The sequence below is a fragment of the Armigeres subalbatus genome, chromosome 2 (assembly GCF_024139115.2).
Source record: "Armigeres subalbatus isolate Guangzhou_Male chromosome 2, GZ_Asu_2, whole genome shotgun sequence".
Lineage (NCBI taxonomy): Eukaryota > Metazoa > Arthropoda > Insecta > Diptera > Culicidae > Armigeres > Armigeres subalbatus.
In genome coordinates, this window is record NC_085140.1 from 99737573 (window position 1) to 99759498 (window position 21926).

The window sequence follows — 21926 nt, forward strand, 5'->3', positions numbered from 1 at the left end:
CCCCAATGTACCAACAGTGCTCATTCCGTTGCACACTGGGGATTTTCAAAAGCAAAAGGCTCGAAATTCAATTACTCCAGCTGACGCTGCAAAATTTCCAGAAAGTACATGTTTCCTGAAGGGAAAAAGTGCGATGAATCGTTTGCGTAGGGTTTCGTGATGGGCAGACCCTTTTAAAGTGACCATTTTGCCCCAATTCCCCTGAAACAACAAAATTTTTGCTATGCCTCGAGCTGACGCTGATATTTCTTCAATAATTATAGGTTTCATGAAGATAAAAGTGCGATGAATCGATTGAGCGTGGTTTCGTGCTGGTCAGACCACTTTGAAGTGCTCATTCTGCCCCAATTCCCCTCATATCACAATATTTCTGTAATGCCTCGAGCTTACGCTGATATTTCTTCAATAAATATATATTTCCTGAAGGGGAATAGTGCGATGAATCGTTGCTCTGTTCAAATTTGACGGCCTCATCCGTTTCACAAGTAGCAGCATAAGTAGTTTCACATGCTATAAGATGGAGACGCATCATACTGCACAACTCCAAAAGCATTTATCATTGAAGCTTTATCAAAAGCTTTTCGCTTCATGACGTCGACGGAAGCATCCTCTCGTTGACAACAAAATTTATCCTTGTTGCGAAAAATCTCTCATCCTAATGACACGTTTCTCTCGCTAGTCAAGGATATATACCCAAAACAGAGTCTCCCGGTGCCTAGTCTGATCGCTGTCGTCGTCTCGCAGAGTGTCTGACGTCTATCACCCGTGTGCTCTTTTTTATTATTTCCACTAAAAGATTACAATTTATCTCCTCACCTCCCATCCTTTCCCGGAACCCTAATATCTGTTGGTGGTGCCGCACATTATCAACAAGTTGCTCTGGATATCTGCTGGTGCGTGAGCTCGTGTGAACCATCTATGCCGTATCGGTAGACTCGCAATTCGTTTCTTAGCCTCGGGAAAAATATCTTCCTTTTTCCTTCTCGGGTTGTTTTTTGCGTGTTAGGCTTTCCGAGTGTAATCAGTGTTTCAGTGTTGTTCGGGGACCAATTTCCGGTGGAAGCGCCTAAAGTGGATTGCAACTGGATACGACCCTAATACGGCAGGATAAATCTCGGCCAACGCTGGTGGCCCAAGCTGCTCCGAATACCGTGTGGATGATACAATGAATAAGGTAAAAGTTAATGGATGTAGAGGGTTCAGCAAAAAGCTGTGCGCTTGAATCCCTAAGGAAAGGAGGAAAATCGGTCGTTCTTAATACAGCATCGCCCAACTGCCGTACCACGAGCGAGAGAGAGATATTGTGGTTATCGATCATAATGCTGCTGAATTTTCCGAGCTGAAAAGCACGGTTCCCACGCTAATAGATAGTAGACAGACACAGCGCTATGTTATACTCTGTTGGATTCTGCACACACAGATATAGCTCCACTGCAGATCATTAAAACTTGACAACGTCATCATTCCGCGCTAGTCATACACTGGCGTGCACAAGACGGGGCTAGAATCAATATTTTCCTAGCTCCTCTATTTGTATGTATTCTTCGGTCACATGGCATTCAACAAATGGGATATTCGGGTCTTTTGCTTTATATTTATATTGCCATGTATTGCTATCAGTCCAGTGAAACCGAGATAACGCCTCATTTCATAGACAGAACCGGAATTCTTAGATTGATTATGATTAGATATATAACCATACGCTTCACTGCTGATCTACAAAAGGCGGTCTATGGTTTCACATTAGAACTTTTTTGAACATTCGGTTCATGGAAATCTGAAAGACGTTCCTTTTTATGACATATAGGAAAAATAATCAAAAGATAAAACCTGCACTTACACTTGGCAGCTTTTTTAGGATTTTTCAAATGTCACATAAAACTATCAAGAATTGTAAATGTTTTTTTTTCGAAATAGATGTTCACCCCCATGATAAGAACCCTGCACACGCCGTAGTATGCTGTACATGCTGTTGCTTATTTGTGGGAGCCCACCACGACTCATCTCCTCTCGGTTGCTGATCCTGAACGGTCGGCGGAAGGCGCTGCTCCATTCTCTCAACCTTTTCCCCGTTTATATTCGCGTGCCTCATCATACAACAGACAATAATCCATTCACTTGTTTCCCACCCACTTTTGCCCGCTCACCACTTCCGCGACTCGCACCACAACTTCGTTACATCTGTTGGATCCGGTTTCCCTGCTTTTTCGACAACGAATTCGACAACAACAAAAAAACGACACAATACCGGCCACCCACCGTTTCCACGGCATCCGTCAACCACTGGCAGATATGGGTTGCCTTCGCAGTGTTTGGCGCAATATCAATTTTGCCTACGAACTGCCGGATTGTGAAACGAAGCTATTCGGATCAGAGCGTACACGGATACCTGACAGAGGTAAGTCTAATTCTTATGTTCTTGTTTTTGGGTGGATCATGGCCTTCCCGTTAGCTAAGAGATTCATTAGCGCTATTTAATTTTTTTTATTTGAGGGGATTAAGTGCTAAATTATTCAAGGAATTCTGATTAGAGTGATTGTTCAAAAATTAAGTTCTCTAGAATCTCCTCTGTTTTAGAACAATCAACAGAAAGGAAATTTGTTTTTTTTTTCTATTTACATTTACACAGGATTTTGTTTTTACACGATTTTTTTTCGCTCGTAGTTTTGTTCGTGTGACTTCAATTTGCCACCAAAATCTTTGCAACATGTTTCAAAAAATCCTAAATAATTCAAAGAAAAATCACATGATAGGGTAAGACGGTATAATGCGCCCCACCTGGCCAAAACGCCCCCCTTGGATTTCTAGGAAACTATAACTAACTAAGGGTCAAAATCAGTTGGTACCTATAAATATTTGTAAAACCATCATCCTATGTGAATATGGAAATATTTTTGTATTACACAATGAAAATATTTGCAAAATACAAAAAGTCACAGTTTTGATGTAACTTTTAATGTTTGTTTGCTGAACATTCTGGAGCGACTCTGGCATACTGTCCGCAAAACTTGCACTGGAACACTCAGTTGGGCAACAAAATTACTTTTCTCAGTGGTTAATATGATATAAAATTGCTTCCATCTTCAAAAATGTAACGATTTTCGTAAACATGTTTCACTGGCCAAAACGCCCCAGTGTAGGCAGGACGATATGCCCTTACCAACTGGACACAAGCGCAGCGAGCCTGCAGCAGTTGCTTCAAAATTGTATGGAAAATATTGAAATGTAATTCATACCTGCTTGAATGGACCTATGTTGGTTTTTTAATGTCACGCGCATAAGGATTTGTAGCCTTTTTATTATGGGATTGATAAAATACTAATGAAGGTCTATTAAATGACTTTGGTTGAGGTGGGGCGTATTGCCCAGGCACTTTTTAAAATTCATTTTTTCGCGACTTTTCAAAAAAGCTTTATTACGTGTTTTCTGTAATATTTTTATATGACTACTCACGGGCAATGCATTTGCGACTTCCTGGACTACCAAATAACACAAAGTTTGCATAAATTGCGTTGAAAAGAAAAAAGTTATCAAGGAGTTGCCTTAGGGGGGGCATATTATACCGTCTTACCCTAATTAATATACGTTAAGCATTTAGGATGGGTGAAAAATTAAGAAAGTGTAAATCGTGTAAAAACAAAATCCAGTGTACATTTTGCATCCGTTTCGGGGCCAATCGCAGTCGATTTGCCAGGACCGTTGCAAGATACTTTGGACAATTGTCTACTTGGGCTTTAAAGCTGAGTATCGCATTCACTCTGGAAAAAACAGTGATGGTTGTATTTTCAAAAAAAAACATATACTGACAAAGTTCCCGCTCAAACTGATGGGTAAGACAATCACTCATAGCATGTCTTCAAAATACCTCGGGATCTCGTTCGACTCAAAATGTATCTCCGGGAAGCACATTGTGTATCTAAAAAAAAATAGAAATTGATGCGAACAATAACAGGAACATGGTGTTCATAGCACCTAGCATCAAAGCAGTCTTCCAAGGAAAGGAGAATGCGTGCTCCCTCTTTGTCAAATGATCATTGCTTTGATGTACTTGCATCATTTTTTTCCAAGTTCGCTTATTTGGTAGGCTTAGGTGTGTATAACACTTTACGGAGCCATGGTTCTTTGTGATATATACAATCAATATCATTTTATTATACAGTTAATAAGAGAGTGGTAGGAGCCAGGACCAGCGTACTCGTGGTGACTCGAGGTTAGGATTCGGGATCAGGAAATTTTAGCTTCTCATCCGGGCATTTGGCGTCAGGGACGATGTGGCGTGTCGTCGTGCTCGAGGAATGGTTCGACTGGGAGCATCTTCCGGATGGCAAGAGCAGAGACAGCAAGGCAGAGACTAATAAAAAAAAACTTGGAAGAAAGAAAAACAAAAACAAATATTAGATTTTGATGTCAGAAGCACAAAAAAACTATGAATGGCCTGCATATAGACAACATCACGACTTCCCAAAACACCTCGAACTTCTCTGAAGGCTATAGCATCATCAACGTGCACTGCCCACACGAAGGGAGACCCGACGACGAGAAAGAAGCGTTCTACGCACAGCTGGAGCAGACATACGATGGATGCCCACTGCGGGACGTCAAAATCGTCATCGGTGACATGAACGCACAGGTAGGAAGGGAGGAAATGTATAGACCGGTCATCGGACCGGATAGTCTGCACACCGTATCGAATGACAACGGCCAACGATGCATAAACTTCGCAGCCTCCCTCGGAATGGTAGTCCGAAGCACCTTCTTTCCCCGCAAAAATGTCCACAAGGCCACATGGAGATCACCTAACCAAGAAACGGAAAACCAAATCGACCACGTTCTAATCGACGGTAAATTCTTCTCCGACATCACGAACGTCCGCACTTACCGCAGTGCGAATATTGAATCCGACCACTACCTCGTTTCAGTATGCCTGCGCTCAAAACTCTCGACGGTGTACAACACGCGTCGAAGTCGGACGCCGCGGCTTAACATTGGGCGGCTACAAGACGGTAGACTAGCCCAAGAATACGCGCAGCAGCTGGAAGTGGCACTCCCAACGGAAGAGCAGCTAGGCGCAGCGTCTCTTGAAGATGGCTGGAGAGATATTCGATCCGCCATTGGTAGCACCGCAACCGCTGCACTTGGCACGGTGCCCCCGGATCAGAGAAACGACTGGTATGACGGCGAATGTGAGCAGTTAGTAGAAGAGAAGAATGCAGCATGGGCGAGATTGCTGCAATACCGCACGAGGGCGAACGAGGCACGATATAAACAGGCGCGGAACAGACAAAACTCGATTTTCCGGAGGAAAAAGCGTCAGCAGGAAGGTCGAGACCGTGCAGAGGCGAACCAACTGTACCGCGCTAATAACACGAAAGTTCTATGAGAAGTTAAACCGTTCACGTAAGGGCCACGTGCCACAGCCTGATATGTGTAAGGACATAAACTGGAACCTTCTTACCAACGAGCGTGAGGTGATCCAGAGGTTGCGGCAACACTACGAAGAGCAACTGAATGGCGATGTGGCAGACGAAGATGGCGGTATGGTGATGGACCTGGGAGAACGCGCGCAGGACATAATTCTACCGGCTTCGGATCTCCAGGAAATCCAGGAGGAGATTGGCCGGCTGAAGAACAACAAAGCCCCTGAGGTTGACCAACTACCAGGAGAGCTATTTAAACACGGTGGTGAGGCACTGGGTCATTACCAAGGTTTGGGAGGAGGAAGTTTTGCCGCAGGAGTGGACAGACGGTGTCGTGTGTCCCATCTACAAAAAACCCCTGATTAATCCACCTAGCGGTGATGATGCCTTTCTCGCTTGTTCAAAATGGTTGATAAACATATATGAAAAGTCTAAAATAACAATTGGTGAATAATAATTATTTTTCACATTTGTTTATACCAGATAAACCGACCTATGGTCGAAAATCTCGTGAATAAAGATAGATAAATAAAGATAGATTGAATTGAAAATTCACATTTGTTTATACACATTGTTATAATTGCTGCTGGATGCAATTTGTTGCAAGCAAATCGGATGAGGTTAAGTGCCCGGAAAATGTGAGGTTGTGCAATTGCACAAATCGAGTTTCAGACATATGGGTCTTCTGAAAAAGTTCGTATCGTATGGTTTGTATACGAGAAAAGCAAAAAAAACGGTAGTGAGAAAAAAACAAATGTTTCCAGTTGTCAAGCTTTCGAGTGCTTTCCGTTCTGAAGGCAGAATCCAGCTTAGACTTCTATCATCCAATCAATGAGTAAGCTTTTTTGAAATTGTTGTTTTGAACAATATGATTCTTCATATAGATAAAAATTTAGTTGACCTTTCCCGTCAAAAATTGTATTTCGTTTCATTGTTTCAGTCGATTCTTTGACTTATTTAAGGTCAACTTTCCCAAAGAAAATATAGGTTCTTTGAAGCCTCTAACTATTAAATGGAAAACGTGTGCACTTGTGAACCGGCCTGAAAAAATTTCACTCGATGTTAGTTCAAAATCGGGCCAATCTTAAAAACAGCATTTTTTCGATTTTTGTTTTAAATTTAAAAAATACTTAGAGGCGTTAAACAATGTAGGTTAATTGGGAATGTTGACCTTAAATAAGCCGAAGAATCGATAAGGCGAATAAAAATTTTTGACGGGAAAGGTCAATTTTTGCTTCCGTTTTTGTCATTATCATTCAAATACTTTTCAACAAAATTTATGAATTTGATCCGACTTTTAAAAAAATCTGAAGAGAATTCTACTGGGGTTGCTTTTCTTTATATGGAAAGCATTTCGCAGTTATTGGTATGAATGCATGGTTAAAATTGATTATTTTAATTTCTAAACTGATCCAAAATTATTTATCAGATCACTCTTTACAGGTAATCTATCCAAGTACAAAATCTAATAGATTACGCGTGACAGAGCTAGTGTTACCAAAATCAGCATTCTTGAGCTCATATTGTGCAATACTTTATATCGTAATGATAAAATACCTGATATATAGCTTGCCTTCGTGTAATTTGTTATGGATTGTAGCAAGGATGTTTTCGATCATTTAGTAATATAGGTTCGATAATTTAGTAGTTTGTCAATAACTCATTCCAAAGGTTGAATTACAAACGTGATATGTGGAGGACTTCTAGAGCGAAGGTTTTTACAACTCTGCCTAATTGTTGTTTCTATTGCACTAATAACAGAGTAATAGCGCTAGTTGCAGTAACTTATTATACAGACTGATCGAAATTTTGTTATCATTTAGTATTAGTAACTAGTGCTTTAACTCTGTTATTAGTTGAATTAAAACAACAAACTATTTGAGAGAGCTGTAGAAAAATATTCGCACTAGACCCGAGCAAAAATGAATAACTAATTGATAACAAATTCTATTATCCGGTTATCGAATATATTGATAACTGAACTTGTTATCATTTTGGCTGAATTAACAGCCAACATAACAAAAATGATACCAGAATTTTGTTCCTGAAGTAACTACCTGAAAACAAATTAGGTTATCACTGATACCAAATTGATAACACATTTTGTTATACATGTTATTCACTCAAAAAACTAATTTAGTTATTATTTAGTTATCAGCCATCTCTGTTTTATCGAGCAAAATAGTTAAATCTTCTTTACCGACTTCGTTACGCATTGAAAAAAATGTTGGCATTCATTGGGATTCGAACTCGAATCGAATGATTGCACGGCGTCGGCTCTAGGCACTCACCCATTTACGCTTTCTTGAGGAGCAGGAGAGAAGAGCACAACGCTTTCTACGATCATGCATTAACTGAAGACTATTTATAATCACATCATGATGCCATAACCATTTACCAACCAACAGTTGGCTGGATTTTGCAGAGTGCAAAGCAGAATAACTTATTAATAACAAACTTAATTATCCAGTTATATTGATAACTAAAATTGTTATCTTTCTGGTTGAATTACAGGTCAACATAACAAAAATGATAACCGAAATGGATTTAATTCAAAATACCGAATCGGCAATCTATTAGGATAAATACGATTCATCGTCATTTTGTTTTCAGTTGTGATCAATTAAATAATAGGCTTAGGTTAGTTTTTCTCTCTTATATTATCAATCATTAGGTTGCTAGCAGCGCCATGCTATAAAACGATTTCGTTTATAAGTTTTATTCAAACTGAACCAAAACCTTTCATGTTTTCATATGCATATATAAACATAAACACTGCTGATCCCAGGAAGAATTATTCCGTGAAAAAATGTTGCTATTCGGTGGATCCAGGGCCGGACAGTTTTCGGGGGCCCTAAATGTACGGAAAAGGTTGATTTTGGTACATAAGGTTATGTGGGAGCCCGGGGCCATGGCCACGCGGAATTAGGATTGAGCACATTGCTAAATCGACTAAAGTGCGAGCATGATTGTTTTCTCCACAACACACCAGATCGTTGAAATTTCTTGATTATCCGACATATTTCAACTTTTGTGGTAATTCCTTCGTCGGCAGAGAAATGAACAAATCACAGACTGCTTAGACGAAAATTTCAGTTAAGTGTTTGGAAACAGCTCTTGTCACACTATTCATAGCATAGGCCGGGTACATTTAGCAGAAGTAAGTATTGTGCCTTGCAACAAAATGACATCTTTCATGATATTTTTTTCAAGGCTTCTACAGATCTGGTATTCATCGCTACAAACCATCACGTGGCGGTCGAATTTTAAAAATTATCAAAGTAGCTTTTTTGCTACAGGTATGTTTTTCTTAGGCGACTATCTGGCGCTTATTTTTGGTTGCGTCGAAAAATAAGCAAATGAGTAGATTTTTTTTATGCGCTGTACAATATGTTTGAAAGAATAGAATGCTTAGCCCGATATCTGAACGACGCGAATTTTAGAAGAAAATACTAAATTTGTATTGATAATACATTTTGTTATTATTCAGTTATCAGTTAATCACATGATTGATAACTAAATATCAAGATGATAATAAGGATAACTAATCCTGTTATCAGTTTGATATCATTTCAGTTATCTGCCTTTGCTCGGGGAACTCCACTGTAACACGTTTTGATTTTTAACCTCTGGAATAAGTCATTGTAGTTTGTCAATGATCGAACTAAGACTATTAAATTACCTTAAACATACTTGGATTATAGAAAAGTTTGGATATTTTTTCTTCTGACTTCCAAAAATAGAAAATTTTCTCCAAATCCTTCAAAAACTCAGTTTCTCCTACATAATCCGAGTGCTTTGCAAACGAAATGAATATCCTATGGAAAATACCACGCGAATAAGGTTTATATAGCCATTTAAATGCGAGTGTTCGGAATATGAGTCATTTTCGGGACTTGAGTCAAAACGGTTTATATTTTTCAACATCAGATTATATGCCACCGAACCAAAGCACAGCACCCGGTGCGTTACCGCACGTATGCACAAGCAGCCGATGTCTTGATACAGTGAAATAGTTATTTATTGCATATCGCGTAACCTCTTGTTCTTCGAACACTCCTCTCCCAAAAAACGAAGATAGCTCAGTAGTATCGTGATAGGCTCTCAATCGGAGGGTTTATGTTCGATCCTCGTGCTAGCTATCTTTTTTTTCAAAACTCATATTTTCTAGGAGTGTGGTATAATATTACGCATTGCAAGAAAAATTTTGAATACTAGAAAATTCAAAGCGCCTCCAATAAAAATTTTTGTATTTAATATTTTCCATGCTAATAATCTATGGAACCTAATGCTGTGTATTGTTTATATTTATATTCATGACATTTCTATAATTGAATCCATCTGATTATTTGGGGTATTTGAAAGAATTCAGGTCTGAACTTTAGATGAAGAAGGAGGTAGGAAATGAAACATAAATGCATAAATTGAGAATCGATATGTACTCAACAGTTTTCTTTAATGATTGTTAGCAGAAACAAAATAGCTTTTGATTTACCTTTGTAGTAATCAAACTTGCCCACCGAGTTTCAATAGAGAGTAAACATAAGTGGAAAATTATATTCGATTGCTTCACAATGCACAAAGAAAAGATGTATACCGATGTGCTTCAGTAAAGGTGTGGGCCAAAGTCCTCTAAGTCTGTAGTAGTCGGCAAAATAATGTAAACAATGCCACCCACAGTGGGCGGGCGGAGTGAAACGTCACGTCTGTTATAAAAATTGTACTGAGTATGCCAGACGTGACGTCACCTTCGGTCGCCTTCGGCCATCTTCGGCAACCCAGCTGAGAATCTCTCTCTCAAAAGAGCGAATTTTTGTTGAACAAATACTACTTGAGGGTTTGGGCCACACCTGTAGTAAAGCACATCGGATGTATACGATTGTTAAGCCGACCGATCCACAGTGGCGGAAACCCAGACAAAACCTAAAACAAATCGTTCTTTCTTGAAGCTGATATTATTTAAATTTTGTACATTTAGTCAAGGATAATTCCTCAATTTGTTAATAGTTGGTAAATTTAATTTTTGGTGACCTGGTTCAAGTTGATGCTGTAAAGTATTTCCTAAACATATATGCATGGAAAAATTAAATTTGACTAAATTTTTTATCGGGAAAGATTCGGAAAGAACTGATATCATGCATTAAAATATATATTTAGTCTACTTAACAGTGGTTAGTTTGGCGAATTGCGCCTTGCTGCACCAAAGCGGAAAACTTACTGTTTCAAGGTTAGAATTGAGACGCTACTGTGGCTGCAGATCTTAAGTCATGGGCTTCCGTAAGTCTTTGGATAGCATAGCATATGTCGGATAACTATTTAAATTTCAAAAGGAATTCAGCGTTACAAAATTACTGTTGCTAAATTTCAAGCGCAATCGTAGGTTTAGTCGAGCATTTGTATGGGGGACCACCACTGCGCGAGGCACATTGCCATTCCTTCTTTTAGGCGCATTCGTACGGGAGAGCGTTGAACGTGTTGAACAAAGCACGATGCTTTTTGAAATTGCTACATGAGGATTATTTACAGGCTGTTATATAGGGTATTTGTGCTTTTCTTAGCGCTTGATAACAAAAAGACTTGAGAAAAGTTATGTCTAAAGTTTAGCAGAGAAGAGGATTTTTAATTACTGAACGGATATCCTATCGAAAAAAGTTTACTGTTAGTAATTTCCATAGGGCACCCGTAACCTGAGGGGTTCTTATTGATATTTCACATTATTATACACATATGTTTATTTAAGTTTGGATGTAATTATGTTATTATACCAATACAAATTTGCATTGATTTCCTCGCATCAGAGTGAATCTACTTTTATCTCCAATAAATGAACAGCGTATCCAAGCGGTTTCAATAGTTTATCTATTAGAGCATCATTACTGGGTGCGAGTGTTTTGATCACCCTCGCTGCTCTGTCATTTTAGTTTAGCACCAGTCGCTATTTTCGGTTATCATTTTGGTGGCTGCATTCCATCCCGTTGACGTTTAATAGTTCATCAAATAGCAGCGCTGTTATCGCGCTACCAAATTTGATCACCTGTCAGCTGCGCTACTATTTTAGCAGCACGTTTAGTAGCGACCGGTAAAGTGTAAAGTAATGATACTGCGCTGCAAAACGGCTTATACTCACCACGGCATCTTGTTCTAAGTTAATGTATTGAAACTGTATATTTTAATAACCAACGAGAAAAATTAATATTTTCTTTTCTCATTCCATTAATACTTCCAGTATATGAAACAATACCCTAGCAGGATGAGTTCTGTTGCTTATAGAGGCAATGAATATGTGCCCAATTCGATGATTTATATTTGTACATATCTTCTCACATGATATGTATATCGATGGTACAGTGGTGTAGTAACCGCTTCCCGTTCCAGAGGTCACGAGTTCGAATCCAGAGCTGGGCATTTTGCTTTTTTTTTGCACGTTAAAACAGTTTTTTGGCCATAACTCCGAAACGCAAAGTTCGATCGATCTAATTTTAAATAGGAACCAATGGGACTGCATTCCGCGTCGAATGCAACTTGTTGCGAGCAAATCGGATGATGCTAAATGCCCAAAAACGTGTCTCACATTTTTGTACACATACAGACACACACACACACACACACACACACACACACACACACACACACACACATACATACATACATACACACATACAGACATCACCTCAATTCGTCGAGCTGAGTCGATTGGTATATAGCACTATGGGTCTCCGAGCCTTCTATAAAAAGTTTGGTTTTGGAGCAGTTCTATAGCCTTTCCGTATACTTAGTATACGAGAAAGGCAAAAAGGCGATAAGCTGGATTGTAGCAACTACCGCGCAATCGCATTGCTGAATGCCGCCTACAAGGTACTCTCCCAAATTTTATGCCGTCGACTAGCACCAATTGCAAGGGAGTTTGTGGAGCAGTACCAGGCGGGTTTTATGGGCGAACGCTCCACCACAGACCAGGTGTTCGCCATTCGCCAAGTACTGCAGAAATGTCGCGAATTCAAGGTGCCCACACATCATCTATTCATCGACTTCAAAGCCGCATATGATACAATCGATCGAGACCAGCTATGGCAGCTAATGCACGAACACGGATTTCCGGATAAACTGACACGGTTGATCAAAGCGACGATGGATCGGGTGATGTGCGTAGTTCGAGTTTCAGGGGCATTCTCGAGTCCCTTCGAAACCCGCAGAGGGTTACGGCAAGGTGATGGTCTTTCGTGTCTGCTATTCAACATCGCTTTGGAAGGGGTAATACGAAGAGCAGGGATTAGCACGAATGGTACAATTTTCAATAAGTCCGTCCAGTTATTTGGCTTTGCCGACGACATAGATATTATGGTACGTAACTTTGAGAAAATGGAGGAAGCCTACATCAGACTGAAGAGGGAAGCCAAGCGGATCGGACTAGTCATTAACACGTCGAAGACAAAGTACATGATAGGAAGAGGTTCAAGAGAAGACAATGTGAGCCACCCACCGCGAGTTTGCATCGGTGGTGACGAAACCGAGGTGGTTGAAGAATTTGTGTACTTGGGCTCACTGGTGACTACCGAAAATGATACCAGCAGAGAAACTCGGAGACGCATAGTGGCTGGAAATCGTACGTACTTTGGACTCCGCAAGACGCTCCGATCGAATAGAGTTCGCCGCCGTACCAAACTGACAATCTACAAAACGCTCATTAGACCGGTAGTCCTCTACGGACACGAGACCTGGACGATGCTCGTGGAGGACAAACGCGCACTAGGAGTTTTCGAAAGGAAGGTGCTGCGTACCATCTATGGTGGGGTGCAGATGGCGGACGGTACGTGGAGGAGGCGAATGAACCACGAGTTGTATCAGCTGCTGGGAGAACCATCGTTCACACCGCGAAAATCGGACGACTGCGGTGGGCCGGGCACGTAGCCAGAATGTAGGACAGTAACAGTGAAAATGGTTCTGGTGGACAGTGAAAATGGTTCTCGACAACGATCCGACGGGCACAAGAAGGCGAGGTGCGCAGCGGGCAAGGTGGATCGATCAGGTGGAAGATGACTTGCGGACCCTCCGTAGACTGCGTGGTTGGCGACGTGTAGCCATGGACCGAGCCGAATGGAGAAGACTCTTATATACCGCACAGGCCACTTCGGCCTTAGTCTGAATAAATAATAATAATAATATGGTTCGTGCGTCCGTGCGGCGCAGCTTGGTCTTGCTGGTATAACACGACCGTTGTACGGTTCTACCACATCGATTTTCGGAATGCTGCTTCTGATCCTGCTTATGAGTTGCTTCGTGTCTTTGGCCTTATAATCACCTTTGTATAAAAAAAAAACCAGATTAATCCACCTAGCGGTGATGGTGCCTTTCTCGACCTTCGTAAAATGTGTGTGCTTGAAAAAAGATGAGCTAGTGGCTAGGAGTAAAAAAGACAAATTTCTTTGTCCGTTCTATGAAAATCAGATTATTTATGGCAAAGATATTGTAGATCCAGTTGAAAACCGAAAATCATATTTTGTCCCATTTCCGGATCTCGCAGCTTAGTGTTCATTGAGCACTTCCACAGTTATTAACTGCGAGGTTTCTAAGCCAGGTTACCATTTTTGCATTCGTATATCATGAGGCTAGCACGATGATACTTTATGCCCAGGGAAGTCGAGACAATTTCCAATCCGAAAATTGCCTAGACTGGCACCGGGAATCGAACCCAGCCACCCTCAGCATGGTCTTGCTTTGTAGCCGCGCGTCTTACCACACGGCTAAGGAGGGCCCCAGGGCTTGATCTACAATATGCTAATAAGAATTTCGACATTCTTGTTTCCTTTTCCAATCTTTTTGACGTGCATAACCCTGTTTTATTTCACCCAGTCATATATTTTAAGGATATCACTTTTGGATGTTAGTTGAACTGAAGCTCCGACTACACAAAAAGAAAACGAAAATGTCATTCCCATCACGCGAGCGGAGGGCAATATTTGTTATGATATAAATCTCATGACCGTCTTTCCGCCAAACTCCCGTATGAAGTGGGAGAGACAGAGACATCATCTCAGTTCGTCGAGCTGAATCGATTGGTATATAACACTATGGGTCTCCAGGCCTTCTGTAAAAGTTTTGGATTTGGAGCGAACATACAGCCTTTTCGTATAAAAAGGCTAAAATGGTGTTTCGGCCATAACTTCCGATCCCATAGTCCGATCTAGCCAATTTTCAATAGGAAACAATGGGACAGGATTCTGCGTCGAATGCAACTTGTTGCGTGTGAATCGATTAAGGTTAGGTGTCCGAAAAATAGGTGACATTTTTTGTGATTTTTATGAAAAAAGGTATTTTGGTGATAACCTTCGATCCCATAGTCCGACCTGTCCAATTTTCAATAGGAAATAATGGGAAAGGATTTTGCGTCGAATGCAATTTGTTGCGAGCAAATCGGTTGAGAATAAGTGCCTGAAAAATGAGTGACATTTCTTACGCAATATTTTCGTATGAATTTGTATTTTGGCCATAACTCTCGATCCCATAGTCCGATCTGGCCAATTTCAAATAGGAAATAATGGGACAGGATTCTGCGTCGAATGCAACTTGTTGCGAGCAAATCAGTTGAGGATAAGTGTCCGAAAAATGAGTGACATTTTTTACGCGATTTTTTCAAATGAATTTGTATTTTGGCCATAACTCTCGATCCCATAGTTCGATCTGGCCAATTTCAAATAGGAAACAATGGGACAGGATTCTGCGTCGAATGCATTTTGTTGCGAGCAAATCGGTTGAGGATAAGTGCCCGAAAAATGAGTGACATTTTGTTGAGTAGTTTTGCGCACACACACACACACACACACACACACACACACACACACAGACATCACCTCGATTCGTCGAACTGAGTCGATTGGTATATAACACTATGGGTCTCCGGGCCTTCTATAAAAAGTTTGTTTTTGGAGCGATCATATAGCCTTTACCGTATACTTAGTATACGAGAAAGGCAAAAAGGCAAAAAAATAAGCTTTGGCCATATCTGTTTAATACCGATCTGTTTAATTTTCAATACGAAACAATGGAACAAGATTCTGCGTCGAATGCAACTTGTTGCAGGCAAATCGGCTAAAAGTAAGTGCCTAAAAAATGAGTGAGAATTTTTCTTGTCAACAAATGTATTTTGGCCATTACTTCGAATCCCATAGTTCGATTCGACCAATTTTCAATACGAAACAATTGGACAGGATTTCGCGTCGAACGAAACTTGTTGCGAGCAAATCGGTTAAGGATAAGTGCCTAAAAAATGAGTGAGAATTTTGTACGTGTTTATCATGTGAAAAAGTGAATTTTGGCCATAACTTCGAAACCCATAGTCCGATCTGTCCAATTTTCAATACGAAACAATGGGACATAATTCTGCGTTGAATGAAACTTGTTGCGAGTAAATCAGCTAAGAGTAAGTGTCTAAAAAGTGAGTGAGAATTTTTGTTGTAAAAAAATATATTTTGGCCATAACTCCGAAGCCCATAGTCCGATTCGGCCAATTTTCAATACGAAACAATGGGACAAGATTCCGCGTCGAATGCAACTTGTTGTGAGCAAATCGGTTAATGATAAGTGCCTGAAAAATGAGTGAGATTATTTTGTGCACACACATACACACACACATACACACAGACATCACTTCAATTCGTCGAGCTGAGTCGATCGGTATATAACACTATGGGTCTCCGGGACTCCTATAAAAAGTTCGTTTTTGGAGCGAACATATAGCCTTTACGTATACTTTGTATACGAGAAAGGCAAAAACATTATTATTCTGATAGAAAAGTATTGAAGTCATTCCTATTTTTTAGTTGCCACCCGTTATTGCCTAAACCTGGGAAATCCCCGGGAGAGCCTTCGGCATACAGACCAATTTGCCTACTCGACACAACTGGTAAGTTGTTAGAGAGGGTGATCCTGAATAGATTGATGGACTATACGGAGTGTGCTGGAGGCTTAACAAGCAACCAGTATGGGTTCCGTAAAAGCCGTTCTACCATCGAAGCAATTCGATCGGTAACGGAAACGGCTAAGATAGCGCGTGGTTTGAATAGGAGAGGTATTAGATACTGTGCATTGATTACACTAGATGTAAAGAATGCATTTAATAACGCTAGCTGGGCAGCTATAGCTGATTCCCTGCATCGCTTGAGAGTCTCGGATTATCTGTGCAGGATTTTGAAAAGCTATTTTCACAACAGGATATTGTTAATCGACACCGACGCTGGTCAGCAGTCGACAACAAAAACGTCGCGGGTGGACTGCGGTGACCTTCGTATTTTAATTATATTATAATTATAATATATTACATTATAATTCGTAAAATACTTCATCTAAGGAATTCGCAAACATAAAAATAAGTTAGCTGATTGGTGGTTAATGGTAGCTAAAGAAAATTTATGGCTTTTCAATCTTTTTCTAATCATAAAAAAAATATTTATTTGACAGCTACTATAAGTAGGGTAAAACGACCTATTATGGAGGGGTTGAGCGCCGTGTCAAAACAAAATTTATTTTGATATTTTTTGAAGGTCAGTCCTATTGTTGCGGTATTGCATGTAATTCTTATGGAGATCAATACCACAACAGTAGGACCTTAGCACTACCGCAATAAAAGGATCAAAGGATTCAAATTTTTAATGAAAAATGTTGATTGATTTCGTCATTTTGAGCGGAATTTTATCAAACAAAAGCTGTTCTAGTCGTTAATTCGAAGAGTTTTAGCGTATCCACAATTGTTTTTAATGCTATTATATCCAGAATGGATTTTTTTTAACACAACCGCAACATAAGGACATACCACATAGCATTCTTACCATTGATAATTGTTGTTCTCTTTTAAGTAACTGGATTAAGTATCTGCTTCAATAGCTTATTCAAACTACCAGCTTCATGTCAAAGTTCACACATCTTATTGCCATTTGATATGATACCAAGGCGATAACGAAAGGTCAAGCAAAACGCCACTTAAATAATCATGTTTCGAGGACAACATTTGAGACATATAATTCGCATAACAATGACAACAATTCGCATAACAGGTGACAATAATTAGATATTTAGATGGATAAACGTGTTTCGACTATCTGGTTATAAAAAAAAACTTTTTCAAATTTCTGAGGAAAAAATAAATGTTAAATTACATTGGAATAAAATGTTAAAGCCTAAAGTAGGTACGATTGAATAGTAGAATATCAATATAACACTCTTACTCTTATTTATAACTCCGACATAACACCGTCCCGACAATGCCTAAAGAGCTCTTGCAAGAAAATATCAACCGGAAAAATCAATTTCCTTTCCTCAATTGCGCGCCCAAATGAGTAGAGAAGTGGGAAGCTGCAGTCTGGTAGACAAGCGGAGCCCAAAAAGCCGGAAGCAGGTGGAACGGGAGTTACCGAAGTAATCTCAAGTCGCGCTTGTTGATACCACCATTTATGCTTTGTATATTCTTTGCCTACGTGAGTGGGAATAATTCCACAGATTTCTACCATTTAGGCGTGAGGCTGCGACTGCCGTAAAAAGTCGGATCGGTGAGGATGGTCTGAAATGATTGGCATAGAATTTTCAGATGATTTAGAATAATCATCAAAATTCTGAAACTACATGCTCTTATACATATGTTATAGGAAACAATCATAAATACCTTAATGCTTCACTTCATGAACAAAATTTCATATCGTCAATAGAATTTCATAGACAAAACTGCTCATTCTTTGTTTTGTACGACAGTGAATTGTATTGAATTGTAACTTCATTCACAGTTAAGTCCATCGCAAAAGTTTTCGTTCGAGACCACTTCATTCCACTGTTCATATTACATCTTGAGACGGTCGATTCGATACTTTCAAGCTAGAGTGAACGTTCCAGCTAAAGTAAAGAAAATCTGGTTATTTTGATAAATGAGATTTATGCTTTCGCACATAAAAACGCGACTTTTACTGTCGCAGCGATTTAGATGCGAGAGGTGTGGGCGGTTTCGCTACGAGGGCGATAGCAGAAGCTTTTCTGCAATAACGAAGATTTTCCCAAGGTGGCATTGTTTGGAAGCTGTGAATTAATGCTGCGATGAATTTTATTGAATACTTAATTTTGTTACATGGCGGTTCGTTGGAGCGACAAGACGACAGAAGAGAAGCAAGCATTAAAACGGATTCGATTTGGTTTTCGAGAAAAGATGGCTGATAATTGGATAATAAAATCTGGATTTGCCCAACTAGGCAAGGTACTGAACCACATAGAAAAAACGAAAAGTGTCGCTCATATTATCATTACAACGGTAATTTATTAGAATTATCCAAAAAAGCAGCTTACGTATCTTACAATGTAACACAACACGTAAATTTTCTCCCCAAAGCTGCGGGCATTGAAAACCCAAAACCTGCATCTGCCACGATGTCAGGCTGGCTTCTAAAAGTGTGTGTAACTCGTCTCTACTTACATTCTCGGATTTATGTCGCTTAAACAAATCAACTAAATAATTGATCACTATTTTCTGTATCTTCTGACGACCTGTAGGCAATAATTCTCGAACCTTACCACTTATAGTATATATATAAAATACATCTTTCTGATTCTCATCAAAGTTTTTTTTTAATATTTCAGAGAACATGTTGGTGGAACGAAGTCTGTAAGGAAGAATTCCAACAACTGTTTCGCTGTAGATGCCCCCAGTGGTCCTACTGCAGGTAAGCACTTAATACCTCACCACAAATAATCGGAAACCTATGACAGATTTTTTATTTTTTGCAGATCACCGGGAAGGTACTACAACGCATACTGCTCCATGACCAACACCGGCTACATATGGACACAACCTACCTGGGACTGGGATACTGCCTGAAGCACACCGAACTGCTTAGCTTGCATGGTTTTATGTAGGGATGCTGTTGGAAAGTTACAAATTGAACACAGCCTGTTCCAGTTCGTTTCGCCGTAGCGATTGAGTTCCTTCGTTTTACACAGTGGATAAATTTAGAACCGTACCACACCCGCAGCGACCAAATAGTTAAAATGACAACCACACTCTTAGAGACCAAATATTTTATATAGATTTATAGGATAGACATAGGACATGGGTATTAGACCATAGGCTAGTGCTTTATACACCAAAAAAGGTTTTTGCTTTTTTGTTCAACACAAAGGGACTCAAATTGGACGCAAGTCGTAGGTTGTTCGAGACTCGGCAGAAGTTTAAGAGTTTTTCAAGCAAAACTATATCACACTGCAAATTCGTCATATCAGCCGTTACACGAATATTTGATTACTATACGTTTTTAACCAACGATTCCGTTCAACGAATATATCTCGGATTAAAATCTGGCTATCAACGAAAAAGTTTACAATCAGTTAAGTGACGAATTATTTCAGAATGCTGCAACATAATCTGAATTCGAATGATGGATGACGAGGGGAAGCAATTGCCGAAAATGTTTTATTGTCAGTAACTAGAGAAGATATGTTCAACGATGTAGATAGAAGGAGGACAAGTTTTTTCTCCATTTTTGAAGTTCAATGCATACAGCAAAAACCAAAATTCGATAACAACAGCAGTTGTGCGTGAAACGCATTATACGAGACATGCAAGCGATCATTTTCTATGATTGATATTACAGATTAAGCACAATACAAAGAAAATAATTATTCACAGCCATGTAGGAAGATAAAAGCTCAGCTTAAAGCTGGACCGTTGAACAACGGCAATGTGTATTAATAAACTTGAAGAATTTCCAATACTTTCAACTCGTGCGATATATTACTCTTAGTCTTTGTGAGTTTTTCTTCGTCCTTGGTTTCTTACAAACTCTGTCTGATGATGTCTTTATACCTTTTATTGATTATACATAAATCACATATTGTTTGCTTTTCTGAAACCTGACTCATTCAATCTTCATGATGACCTTCTTATTATCTAGCGATTTGTTAATATTTTTTCATCTTAATTTGCCTACCTTTTTCTTAAATCATTGACGCGCAATAAAATTTCTTATTCAACACTTCCATCTTTGCCTCGATTTTTTCTCGATTTTTAAGTTACCCTCCACGATATCCCAAATCGGCGAATACTACGGTTTATGTCTCTGAACTTTGTTTAATAATCTTCGCAATAATCGTCATTTGACCCCCAAACTTTCTCTTCTTAATCTAGTCTGCCTAGTAAAAGAAGAACGCTAGTGGCGCTTTAGTCATTTAAATTATTTTGCCAAAATATGCTTCAACAAGCTTCAATTGGCTATAATTTATGCATCATGACACGGCTAATGCTGGGTAAAGCATACCATTGGTACTTCGCATACCTGAAGGACTAAAATAGACCATCTCGCGGTCCTTAGCCTCTTACCCACCAACTCCTATCCCTACCTCCTCGTGTCGTTGGCCGGGATACGGGCAACCTTAGGGAAGATAGCTCGGAGAGAACTATGGTCGTATGCTGACCGGGAAGAGGTGGGGTTTACTATCTTATCTACTACATTCTTCTTTACCACTACTCTCCAGATGTGAAATAAACGTAGAATGAATTAAGAGCTTCGTATTGTTGACAAGGGCGTAGCCAAGGGTGGGCAGAGGGGGGGGCTCGTTGCCCCCCCTAAATTGTGGAAAGATTGAACGGATACTGAAATGAATTCCCTCAAACATGTGCACTTTACGATCCAATCATATACAGAAATAGGTGGTTGAAATTCAAAAGATTCCCAAAACTTATTAGGGCATCCAGGATCCATAATATATGAAAGTTCAAAACAACTCGAAACATTTTGGGCTCAAAAATTCTCCTTGAAATCTTTCTAGAAGCTCCCCTGGGAACTTCTGAATTCCTCCGGAAAGTTATCCACAAATTCCTCTGAAAATCGTTCGAAAATCCTTCTCATGTAATTGTAATTCCTCCTTATCTAGAAACCCCCACTAATTTTTTTAGGAAATTCACGAGGAAATTCCTTGAAGATTTCTTTTCTTCTCTCCAAGATTTACTTCTAGATATTTCTTCGGCTATTCTCTCTTCAGGAAGAATCCGGCATTTCCTTCAGGCATGCATTCGAGAGTTCCGTCAAGAATACATACGGAATTTCTTCCCAAAATTCTACCAGAAGTTTCTTCAAAAATTTATGACGGAAATCCTCCGATTTAGTTCCATAATTTCACTTGCAAATCTATAAGAAATTCCTTCGGAAATTCTTCTAGGAACTTCTCTGGGCATTCCTCTCGGAACTCTTCCTTTAATTCCTCCGGGATTACTTCCAGGAAATTTTCCGGGAATACCTCCAAACATTCAATAGCGAAATCATCTAGCATTCCAATCTGGAATTCTTTTCGCAATTACTTCAGAATATCCTTCAAGAAATCCTCTAGAAATATCTTCATGAATTTCTCCTGGAATTCGTCCAAGTATTTCCCCAGAAATTCTTACAGGTATTTTTTAGGGAGTTTCTTCAGGTACTTCTCCAGGAGTTTCTTCAGGTACTTCTCCAGGAATTCCTTCAGGAATTTCTCCGAGAGATTTTCCGC

At 39.7% G+C, this 21926-nt stretch overlaps 1 protein-coding gene across 1 annotated transcript; it reads left to right on the top strand.

The window, feature by feature from the left end:
* The first annotated feature begins 711 nt into the window (after positions 1–711).
* LOC134214779 (uncharacterized) lies at positions 712–20165 on the top strand. Its single transcript, XM_062694091.1, has 4 exons — positions 712–1174; positions 2291–2398; positions 19029–19111; positions 19176–20165. The coding sequence occupies exons 1-4, from the start codon at positions 1166–1168 to the stop codon at positions 19264–19266; spliced, it is 291 nt and encodes a 96-aa protein (XP_062550075.1). The 5' UTR covers positions 712–1165; the 3' UTR covers positions 19267–20165.
* Positions 20166–21926: the final 1761 nt, after the last annotated feature.

Bases quoted from the DNA above. Each gene is read 5' to 3' on its own strand.
- LOC134214779 (XM_062694091.1), top strand. The intron at 2,399-19,028 runs GTAAGTCTAATT...TTAATATTTCAG, and splicing joins TACACGGATACCTGACAGAG to AGAACATGTTGGTGGAACGA. The intron at 19,112-19,175 runs GTAAGCACTTAA...TATTTTTTGCAG, and splicing joins CCCCAGTGGTCCTACTGCAG to ATCACCGGGAAGGTACTACA.